The sequence below is a fragment of the Fundulus heteroclitus genome, chromosome 18, assembly GCF_011125445.2.
Source record: "Fundulus heteroclitus isolate FHET01 chromosome 18, MU-UCD_Fhet_4.1, whole genome shotgun sequence".
In the NCBI taxonomy this organism is placed as follows: domain Eukaryota; kingdom Metazoa; phylum Chordata; class Actinopteri; order Cyprinodontiformes; family Fundulidae; genus Fundulus; species Fundulus heteroclitus.
In genome coordinates, this window is record NC_046378.1 from 23,940,943 (window position 1) to 23,953,382 (window position 12,440).

The following is a 12,440-nucleotide window of genomic DNA, read 5'->3' on the forward strand; positions in this document are numbered from 1 at the left end:
CAGTATATTTTTGTCGGTCTAGCGCATGAGATCACAATAAAATCCATTAAAGTGTTTAGTAGTAACCTGCCATTAACTGTTAAAAAGTTAAAAGGTGTAAATACTTATCCAAGGCGACGTATGTATGCGAGAACTTGACAAAGTTAGCGATGGAAGGTAGTGGACAGGTTTACGAGACCAGAACAGCAGGACTGAATTAGCCTGCAATTAGCCTGGTGACAGCATTTACCGGATCAACCCCCCCCCCCCCAAGACCTCCCTCATAAATACACACTTTGCTGTATGAATGTAAAGACCCTCCAGATGTATACAGTCAGGCACACAGATGGGGATTTAAAACAGCTCTGCCTGATGATGCAGTAACCACAACCATAAAAAGGGACAAGTAGAAGCGAAAGAAGGGTGTAACAGAGGAGCTGGAGAGAGACTCACCCGTTTTAAGAGATTTTCCTCTGACCCCTCCTCCTCCGGTTCTGGTAAGCGTTTGGTGGCAGTTTGGCTTTTCCCAGAATCCCAGTTGTTATTGTCAGTAAACAGCCCTCGTAGTTGTATACATTAGGAGTTAATTTATACAAACATGACATATAGTCCATGACACCATATTGCTCAACTGTAACAGGAATTCATTTAAAAAAATGTGTCCCTTCAAATTGTACTTTCTCATGAAGCCATTGTGGGGTTATGGTGTTTATAACGTCACCCAGTGGCTGTCAGTGTTGTATGTTTGCTGGAGTGGTCTCAATTAGAGCTGTTTGTCATAGAGGCGGACACTGATTGAAGGAGGGGTTTCACATGGTGGGGGCTGTGAGGTGCAGTTAGATCAAGTGTGGACCAACTGGTGGTGAAATTAGTTTTAATTAATGCAACTGTGCAAAAATAAACTGGTGACGCTTTTGTTTACTTGCACAAGTGTCAATGGTGGATTGCAATCTTTATCATCGTTTGATGTTTTGTCCTTGGATGTTACACTAAAAGTCATGCAATGCACAATTTCATGATTTCATAAAACTAACGGAAATTAGAAACCAAAAATTTAGTGCTTATTAGATTTGACAAGATTTAAAAAAACATTTTTAGGAAAACAAAAGTTTGGGATCTGTGGTCAGGACCATGCTTCCTTTTAACTAAGATGTGAGGAATAATTTTGTAATAAAAAAGACAAATATTCAAAGTTAGAATAAACTATGATTTTAAAATTTTGCCGCCGCCTTGTTTTTGGTTAATATTCACTTACATTTGCTTTAACTTTCTATTCATAATAACTTGAGGAATGGACTACCCATTTAGGTCTATGAGCTTTAATTTGTTTCAGGTAGTGCACTGTTAATGTTATTTCAACTGTACTGTAAATGAAGCAAAATATTGAGAATGTAACATAAATACATATACAATAAATATAAATATTTGTTTTTATTAATGCATATCCCTTTTTTCTCTCCAAATGTATAGTTAACAACTACTTACAAATCTTTATCTCTCCTAAGAATTCATGTCTAGAATGGGTCGGTCTTATCTGTATCTATTGTTCTTTTATTGTAAAAACATTTTCCTGGGCTGCATCTTAGTCTTGGAATAATCTGCAAAAGGCAGTACAGCTTCAAAGCTTTATTTCCCTTAATACATTTAAAACTCTTGCTTACAAACTGTGATTGCTATTCTTAAACCACTTTTAAATTATTTGATTATTTCCTAATTGTATGCTCTAGTTTTGTAGGTTTTTATTTTGTTTTGGATGGTTTAATTGTGTATAAGTTTTTAAATGATTTTTTTGTATACTGTACACCAGGTGTGGGTCTTGGTTAGGTCCCCCTTGAAACTTTTTTTTTTTTTTTTTTTTTTTCATTTTAAGGGACACCCTAATAAAGGAAAAATACTGTTGTGTTTGCTCATGAAATATAAATGAATAGTAGAACCTATACAGTCACTTAAGTATGTTGTTCCTCTTACATCTGTAGGACCAGCATTTGTGGGCATGTCTTGCTGGTATGGCGATGGCAAACAGAGACTTAAACACAGCAGAAATGGCCTATGCCGCTATTAAAGAGGTAAGAGCCTTAGTTTAAGATGGTTGAATTTCTTTTTCTTTTTCTGCAACAGGAAATATACTCCTGAAAGGTAGAGCTTCAGGTTGTGGAGGGGTATCAAACCACATGTGGAGATGTTGGAGTTTGCTCAGCGATCACAAAGCTGCATTTTGTTTGACAAAGGACATATTCCAGAAGAATAACATCCATCTTTTGAACCATCCCGATCCCCAATTGACGTCATGCCTACTTTAAGATTGCTCCACACACACGGAAGTGTACCCCAGGCAGCTCTAACCCCGACAAACAAAGACGTTGTAATGGCGGCGATAGTGAAGCTCACAGGGTTAACAGAGGCATTTTTGCCTAATCTACCAACATTAAAGCAAAAAAATGGGAAAAAAATTCTAAACGAGTTGTGAATCATGTCAGTGAAGTTATTTCAAGGTAACCACATCCCGATGTTAAAGACCAAGTTAAAATAGCAAGCTTATACCCAACTTAAAATATATAATAGAACTTGAAATGTTCACTGCAGACTGCAGTAGATGTTTTCATACTGCCTTTGAGCTATCCATGGTAAGAATGTATGGTTAAATTCTGTATTAGGAGTGCGTACTTTGCTTTACATATTAAACACTTTGTATAAAATCCAAGTCCTGGTAACTGCTTATAGCTAACAACAAAAAACTCTGGCAACCAGAAGAACACATAAAACATAGCACAACCAAAATTAAGCATTACCCCTTAATTTAACCATTAATCATACAATGTTTATGAACATAAATCTTGTTACTTTCATAATGACGAACATGTGGTAGTTCCCTGTTGATCAATGTTGTCTTCAGCTGTTCATGAGGGCGGTCGGCCTCGTATCCATCTTTTACATTTCACTAGACTCCTTTTAGGTTTCGGGAAAGGAATAAACACCCTCTAACCGTTCAGGATACCCCATGTCTGAATTGTACTCCCCCTACTAACAACGTTTAATAATTTCAACCAATGTTTTTTGTAACGAAATCACTGTCACCTCAATGCATTTTGTAATGTAACATCCTGGGACCTTGTCGGTCCGGAGGTTAAGAGGGACCAGCTTCTGTAGGCAAGGGCCGTTTCACTTTGGGACAAATTGCGATCACTAATTGGTCAGTTACTGACGAGCCTCAGACATTGATTGACAGGCGGCTCCACATCAATTCAAATCCATTCAAAACATTTTAAGAATGGAGAACAGGAGGCGGTTTATAAAACAGACATCGGTCTCAGAACATAGATGCTTTTCAAGAAGTTATGTTCTTCACATGGAGTGATGTTCCCGCTAGCCTAGTGAAGAAAATTGCATGAAGTGCCTCTAAACAAATATTGAAGTTATCTACAACAGCTGTGGGACTACTTACTACTAACTCTGATTTTGACATTTCTGTTTATTTATTCATTTATTTTTGGCTAAACTTCTGATGAACAGCCTTATTGCTTTAAAATGTAATTTTCAGTAAATTGCCCGGTCTGTTTTTTCTCTCTTACTCCTGTTGTTTCGTCTTGTATTTTAAACCTCAGCTTAGAAACTGTTGAACACTCCAGCAGCCTGAAATGCAAATCTTTTTTGGTCTTAAGTTCTTGTTATTGTTATGTCAGATGGAAACCTGATACAGAACTAAGTCAGAAAGATAAGGTGTTTTAGTAATTACAGTATATCTCTTTTTTGTCCCTTTCAATGCACCCCTTCTCTTGGTGAAGTTACCTAGGGTGCAGTACATCAACTTTATTAAAGAGCAGCCATCTAAGGACTCATCACTGGCCCACATGCTGATGTTCAGTGGTCATGTCCAGGAAGCTGAAGCAACTCTCCTCCAAGCAGGTCTTATCTACCAAGCTATACAAGTGAACATTGACCTCTTCAACTGGAACAGGTAGGATTTCTCAGCTCTTAATGCTCATGTTAAAGAACTCTGACATCAATTCATAACACTGTGAGCGCCCTTGACAAAAGTTGTCATAGCAAGGCCTCCAATCTTCATGTACTGAAGATTCATTTGACGGTGGATCCAGAGAGGTGGAGGAAGTTCAGCCTGGTTCACACAGCAAAGATTTAAAAATTGTCAACCGATTTTTAAAGCCTAAGAGACGCCACACATAACGATAATAAATTGTAGATATAACAAGTTTGCTCGTACAGGGTGCGGTGTCCGGTCAAATCTCAAGCACAACAACAGATTTCACTCAGGATCCTTCAGTTATCACATGGGAAATCTCACAAAACCTCTTGAGATTAAATGTCAGTTCAGAGTAAATCAACGAGGAAAAATAATTGCGATAGTTTGTGTACTAATATATACTGGGCATATGAGTGGATTTACCAAAAACCCTCACCTCGGTCTTTTTTTCATTGAATATTAAAAGATTAAAGCCATCTAGGCTTTAGGGACATCAAGACATGGGTATAATGGCTGCAAAGAGCATGTCAAATGTTTTTTTTTAAATCAAGAAAACAGAAAATTTCCTATGCATAGCAATAGGTGCTGAAGGTCTACACGAGGCACGCATCTGAAAATTTGATATTCATCCTTTAATGTACACTATTTTGAAGGATGCTATTTGAATGATACAGTACAAATTTAGATTTTTGGAGACCTGAAGGCCTGTTTTTGAACAGCTAGTGTTGAGCATGTTTCTTCGTTCTGTGTGTTGCTTTGTGTCCAGGGCTCTGGAGCTGGCAGTCAAACACAAGACCCATGTGGACACCGTGCTCGCCTATAGGGAGAAGTTCCTGCAGAAATTTGGCAGGAAGGAGACCAACAAGAGATTCCTGCAGTACTCTGAAGGGGTATGTTGTGACAGCCTCTCTGTGGTATTGTATAAACTTCAGTAGCAGGTTTGAATTTTTAACAGACTACTTGTTTCCTTTGAGTAAATAACTTTTTGCATGCTGGGACAATCTAGAGTGCCCTCGGTTCACTAAACAGATAGATGGCTATATGAGTTTTTTAATAATCCCAATTATATCCAGGCCAAATTTGAGAAATTCTAGAATAAAAACACATAACAAATTATTATCAGTTCAGGTCACACACTTTAGTTGGTGAAATCAGATGTCTCTGTTTATGCCTAGATTACTACACATTACAGTTTAGCCTAAAGAGGTAGTACATTTGTCATTAATTCATAATACAATTTCTAAGCAGCTGGTGAAATCCTCTAATGCAGTCTAAAGAAGGCGACATTTTCTTTTTTGGTTGTTTCCTGATCTGAATAAGAGTATGGAAAACCTTTGCATTTCATGTTTGTCTTTCCTTTAAAACAGAAATGTAGATGTATAAATAACAAATCTGTTTTCACATTGTCTTTAAATTAAATGATGCTACTTTGAAATCAAAACTGTAATTTTTCGTAGGCAGGACACTCAATACAACATAAAATCAGCTTTTTCTTGAATATACTGTATTTTAGTGTAGACGGGCTTTCGTCAGGAAAAGTTTGCAATTTATGAATAGAAAACAAGTTTCCAGGTTTTATTTACTTTTATTTAAAGTCAGAGCTGTTATAGCTTAGACATGTAACCTATATTGGGGTGCCCACACTTTTTCAGCGTGGGAGCTACTTTTAAGATGACCAACTAAAAGTGATCTACCTGCAGTAAAAATACAAAACATGAATATACTATTCTATATTATCATTATTTTATTATGACTATTCAGTATTGCATACTTTTTTTTTTTTTACATATTCCCCTATTATGATAAAGTATCTTTTAATTGAATTGAATACATATCGGTGTGCCTTTCATAACTACATGAATCCACATTGCACAATACAAGTCTGTGCATTGCTTGTCCTTGCCTTACTCTGATGACTTGCACTAAATAACAGTAGCTGCTGATAGCCAATCTCAAGCACACTTCCAGGTGATCATCAGTCATGGTAGAGCGGTATTTGGACTTAATTATCTTCATGTGGGAAAAGGCTAATTCGCATAAATAGGTGGAACCAAATAATGCAGTCAGGGAGGAGGCACATTTCCTCATGTTGGGGTATTTTCCATCCGTTAGTAAGTTCCAGAGCCGTCCATGAGCTTCAGCTCAATGTCAGCAGCGACTCAGCCTAACCCTCCATCTGATCTACGAAATTTCATTGTTTGTACCTTGTATGTATAATGACAAAATAAAAGCATCTTTCTTTCTCTTTCTCAGCTCGCTTTTCAGGGCAAAGTAAATTTTGTAGTTTTTATGAGCAGTCCGAAAATAGCGCACCACATTTCCTTTCTTTGGGATAGCAATGGCACGCTGACAGATGAGGCAAATGCATTTTAGAGTGACATAGTGAAACAAAATCCTCTTTCCATTCCGTATGGAAGTGGTTTAGGTTTCTTACTCCGGCCAGCTGCGGGATTAATTTTTATACCTTTTCTTAAATTTCGTTGTCAATGAATTTTAGGCTAGGTACGTTTACAGAAACAGAACACAGTAGCATGGTTTAATGAGCATGCGCAAGGGGGGCCGACCCCCTGCCAAATTGGCTTCCCTGAAGGTCAACCAAGAAAAATGTCATAGTGCAGATGGATTATACATTTATCCCCTACTTTTAGATGTCATGTGATCTACACACACCCTCTTCACGATCGACCAGTAGATCACCATCAACGTATTGGGCACCCCTGCACTACATCATATAGCTTAAATCTGTTCTAAAGCAAATACTAATCAGAATTTTGGAGAAATAAAGAGTTTTTGCCTTTGATTTATATTTAGATGATGTTCTTTTATCCTTTATTTGCCACACAACGTAAACTTATTCCTCTCCTTGTTTTTTAAGTTGCTAACATTAAAAAAAAGAGCCATTTAAGTATTTTCGTACCAACATAGATCCTTTTTCTCCTGGGTTTTAAACTGTACGCAAGGTTGTCAAACCACACCAAGTACTAAAATTCTTTGTTTTATTAACTGAATCTATAAGTGATTTGAAGTTAGCTGCAATCAGTCATCAGTAGTCCAGTCTAGACTTTATAGATTTCACCTGATTTAAATGTCCCCTGTTCTGAGTCAAAAAAATGGCATGTGATAGCCCTTTGCCACGCTGTTGAATCCTAAGCTCTGTTTTTTAATGATTGACAGGGCTTTAAAAACAGCTTAGAAAGAAAACCTTTTGTACTCAAATGTCCATAATGTCAGAAAACTGATGGAAGTATGTAAATTTAGAAATAAAAAATGTTGGAACTCTGATATACAAAGCCACAGCATCACTTGTTTTAATTAACTTTCTGCGTATATTTCATCTTTATCAGTCCATTCTTTGGAAATTCTAACCTAAACCATGTTCCAAATTCACATAAAACCCTCCGGTGTATGAACTCACATAGCTGCATCAGTAACGTAGCAGCTCAACACAAAGAAAACCTTGGATTTTAAAGAATAAAGTTTTTCTTTTATTTGACTTGATTGTATCTTTAATAAATGTGTTGCTTTCTATGCTGATTAGTTAGTTTTGCCTAATTTGATCTCATTTCCTTATCTCACCTTAAGGTTGAAGTGGACTGGGAAAAAATCCAGGCAAAGATTGAAATGGAGTTATCCAAAGAGCGAGAGAAAGCGGCAAACACCACTGTGAGGAGCAGCGTGGCGTCACGTCATTGATGTTGAGGACTTTTAGGTTTTTAAATTTTTTTTTGGCTTCACCTCAGACACATCATTCTTACCTGAGGTACAGCTTCCATGAACACCATGATGCTGATTCTGAGTCTGGCGCCACACCCGTCCAGTCTGTCATGTCACATGTTATCACTGATCCCCCTCCGTGTTGAACAGTGTGCTTCCCACCATGGCCACCTGGAGTGACTGCAGCCAGAGAGCTCAAGCATAGTCTCATCGGACCAAAGGACAGGACTCGAGCAAGGTCCCTGCAGAGTTGAGCAAATTCTCCATGTTTATGTTTGGGATGGTTGAACAGAAAAGGCTTTTTCATGGCATGCTTTCCCATAAACACCCGGTTGGCATTAAGACTTGTTGACCTCAAGATGTCACTGCCTGCTGTTGTTCTTTAACAGCTGTGGAACAGTTTCATACCAAACTTTAAACTCAGGTTCTCATTCAACCTTGTTTGTTACTGTTAAAGTTGCTTTTTCAATTACTGCTCTGTCTGTAGGTACGGGCAAGTTTAGGTGAGTATCTATCTTTCTGAATTATACTGGTCAATACACACCTGTCTTACTTGCATAGTATGTTCTTTTGCCTTTCCCTTTTGAAGAGTGGACTTCTGTTTCACGTGATATTAATGTCCCAGAGAAACCAGAAGTCAAAGGTTAATAATGAAAACCTCCTAGACACGCTGACCAGCTTAAAAAGGTAAAAAATGGCTTTAATAACATTTTTGTAATAGGAATTGTTATGGATGCTAGTAAGGCGATTTTGTTAACAATGACAATCTTTAATCTTGAGATTTTTTCCTTCCTCTGAATTTACTGTCTGAAATGTAAATAGCAAGACTTAACTATTGCAATAAAGGATGAAATTGTTTCAAGGCATTTTATACACTTTTACAAGGAGTACCAATAAAGATAGGTGTCACTTTACCTTTGACCGTTATTATTTTATATATTTAAACCCATTATCACTGTGGTTTCTTTACTATAACTTGATATAGGTTTCCAATATGTCTCCCACAATTGCCAGGACATAAAAAGATGACACTTTCTGTCATGTGAACTTAAGTAATAATAGATTTTATTTGTAATGCACTTTACATTTCCATTAAATCTCAAAGTGCTACAGTCAATAGAAAACAGCTAGTAAAATAAGAAGAAGGACATTAAAATGTAATTAAAAAAACACAAGTAAAAGTTTTGAGGCTGTCAGTGGAACTTATATGATGGAAGCTCCACTGATAGACCTATTTCTGGACTGATACTGACAGTCTTCTTTTATTTAGTTCCTGTTTAGATTGGCAGCTACAGTGAGTGTACAGACCTGACTCAGCAAACACTGTCCTGAGTGAATGAAGAATGGTGGCTCAGTCAGTGAGGTGTCAGATTTATTCTTGACTCATTTGTTAATTTAACCTGATTTGTTTAGACATGCACAAACAAATAGTTTCATCTTCTGAACTAAGTTTTTGTTCATGTAAAATTTATATATGACCATTTATACAGTTAAAAGGCTGCTTTTGGAAACACTATGTGTATATTGTTTAATAAAGCATATGGACTTATCAAATATGTATTTGTTTTCTATTTTAAGTGTTTCTGATGAGTCGGAACCGTTGTTTAGAAATGTTGGACTTAGACCACAAAAAAGTCTTTAGTAATACCCTAAATTTGTACTTTTGGTCAATTTCCATCAACTGTATATATATATATATATATATATATATATATATATATATATATATATATATATATAACCAAACATAGATTACATATCAATTATAAAAATTTAATTAAAAGTGGAAATAATTCAACAGATAAACATATAATTTGTTCCTTGCATGCAGTATAACACCCAATTGTGCAGACTAATAGATATCAGTAACATGTTGACAAAGGGTCAAAGAATATATATATATATATATATATATATATATATATATATATATATATATATATATATATATATATATATATATATAATTTTATTTTTTATTTATTTTTTTGAAAATTCAGTTGTTATTATGTACACATTTGACGATGTCAGATTCCAAATAGTCCTGTTGGAATCCCTGAAAATCCCTGGGAGTTCAGCCTTACCAGAAAACTTTGAAAGAATTGTGCTCCTGAATATATCTGGCATATTTTAGGTTTAGGATATGAAAATCTATTCTAACAAAATGTTTGTTGTTATGGGAAAGTATATCATTAAATGATCAATAAGCGAAATTTCATTATTTAAAAAATTTATTTTTAAAAAATTGTTTTATGAAGAACTAAATGGTATGACGTCACACACCATCTATCTGTGATATTCTCTAATCTCTAGTTTACATAGTCGGGCCAGCTGCGTGTGCACGTATGTGCATGTGAACAGCTGCCACTCAGGGCTTAGACCCTCCCTGCCCATAAAATGCCACCGTCAGGCACAAAATGGTGGTGGGCATGCCCAACAGATCAAAACGATCAAATGTTTGGTTTTCCGGACATTTTTTAACGACACACTGCAAAAAGGGGAACTAAAAGTAAGTAAGATTTTCTTGAAATCAGTGTATTTGTCCTTGGTTTGAGCAGGTAAATAACATGATCTGCCAATGGAATGAGTATTTTTACCCCTAAATAAGATCATTAGATGTATTCACTTGAAATAAGATTGAGATGACTTGTTCCTAATGTGAAAAAATCTTATTCCCTTGGTAGAAACAGCATCTTGGCTATACCGTCATGTCCTGGATATAAACGTTAACAACAATAATGGTTTTAAAAATTAGCAGAGTAATCCATAATTCTGTGTATTCTGTAGCCAAAATTATAGGATGTGGGGAAATCTTTGGAAGGAGTGAGGCTGTTTGTTTTGTTTTCCCTGTCAGGAAACGGAGGCACTTCCAGCTGTGTTCTGCTGATGTTTTAAAATTATTGATCCGGATAAAACAGTTACACAGAGCCAACATTATCAATATTAAATATTAAACATATCAGGCCATTAAAGATGTTTATAATAGGACTCATCATTGAAGACTTGTTTCTCACATATTAACATTCAGAGGAGTTACACGCATTGAAAATACAGGGAAAATTAAAAAAAATAGTTCCTTGTTTCTCTTTTTCCCTATAGACTCGCAATATTTGTTACAAACATTGTTTCCATATAATGTTGATTTACTATTTAAAGCTAAATTCTCCCCATGATCTGAACGTTGACTTGAAATCACACTGCAAAAACAAAACTAAAAATAAGTTGAATTTTCTTAAAATTAGTGTATTTGTCCTTGATTTAAGCATGCAAATAAGATGATCTGCGAATGGAATAAGATTTTTGCACTTAAAATGGGAACAACTCATCTCCGTCTTCTTATTTCGAGTGCAGGAAATCTAATTATCTTATTTTAGGGATCAGAATACTCATTTCATTGGCAGATCATCTTATTTACCTGCTCAAATAGAGGACAAATGCAATAAGATCAAGAAAATGTGATTTATTTTTAGTTACGTTTTTGCAGTGCAAGAATTCAGAACTAAACACGATCCTCACGATTTTTAAATCAGAGCAATAAATGAAGTGTATTTTATCATTTTAAACCCACACAAACAACACACAATTCTCAGTGAAAAACAGAATTGAGGCTGGAGAGGGATCACGTACTAAACAGATAGCCAAGAGATGCAGCTGGGATCTCATGTAAAATTTATGAGGAGTATAAGCTCCATTGATTTGACCTTTTCTGTTCTTTTGTCCAGTAAGCAATAGACTAACTGGATTATGGGCACAGACTGAAAAAACATTTGGTGTTAGCATTTGTGTACTACATCTGTCCCTTAGATCTATTTTTTTCCCTATTTGTTCTGTTTATTTATGCTAAAATATTAGGCTGTTTTGATGGATGATAGCTGCCTTCGAAGAAAAGAAAAAATAACCATGTTATTGTTGTTCTTTCTGGAAAAGATAAAGCATCTTTAGCATAACATCCTAGAAATCGGAGCTGATGCACTTTGATCCAAAACAGTTTTGCTTCTTATGCTTGCAGTTGCACTCATGCACACAGCCACACATTGCACCTCTTGTACCCGATCAGTTGGATTTAACTGCTGGGTTTTAACGCTTTTAAGGTCAGCATCCTCCCGCCCAGAGAAGGAAAGCCATCAGTGATCACTATCAGCTGGGCCATCACAGTCGGGCAGTGTTGGGTTACAGAAGCAAACAGCCGTCACTCCAGCGTTCGGTGTCCGCAGGGTTAGAGGAGCTCCACGTTTGCTTTGTTAGACTTGCAAAACAGAATGTCCGGAGAAGTAAATTAAATGTACTGTATAGATGCATCTACAAGTCCAGGGAGAATTTGATGTAATGGATACGAGGCTCACATTTTATTTAGGACTTTTCAAAACACAGTTGAACGATTCTGTTTTAGGATGGAACGGTTATACAAGAAACTTAAATTTGAAATTTAAAACAAGAATTAAATCACCTTTATTTATATATATATATATATATATATATATATATATATATATATATATATATATATATATATATATATACAAACAGACTCAAATATATATATATATATATATATATATATACAAACAGACTCAAATATATATGCATAGCTTGAGATATGCACCAGCACCCCTAGCGACCCCAATAGGGATAAGCGTGTTGGAAAATAAATGGATGGATGGACACCGACATTTACAGTTGGATAAATAAGCACATTGCAGAAAAACTGTGGGCGTCAACAAGCTCTTGACGTAATCCTGGTATTGGACCAGTCTAGTCAGAAATATTG

At 36.0% G+C, this 12,440-nt stretch overlaps 1 protein-coding gene across 1 annotated transcript in view; it reads left to right on the forward strand.

Moving 5' to 3' along the window:
- ift80 (intraflagellar transport 80 homolog (Chlamydomonas)) overlaps positions 1 to 9,226 on the forward strand; it is a 70,739-nt gene extending 61,513 nt beyond the window's left edge. The window contains exons 17-20 of the mRNA XM_021321124.2: positions 1,956 to 2,045; positions 3,762 to 3,934; positions 4,725 to 4,848; positions 7,541 to 9,226. Coding sequence (XP_021176799.2) covers positions 1,956 to 2,045; positions 3,762 to 3,934; positions 4,725 to 4,848; positions 7,541 to 7,651 — 498 coding nt within the window. The 3' untranslated portion in view covers positions 7,652 to 9,226. The remainder of the gene's footprint in view (positions 1 to 1,955; positions 2,046 to 3,761; positions 3,935 to 4,724; positions 4,849 to 7,540) is intronic.
- The last annotated feature ends 3,214 nt before the right edge of the window (positions 9,227 to 12,440 follow it).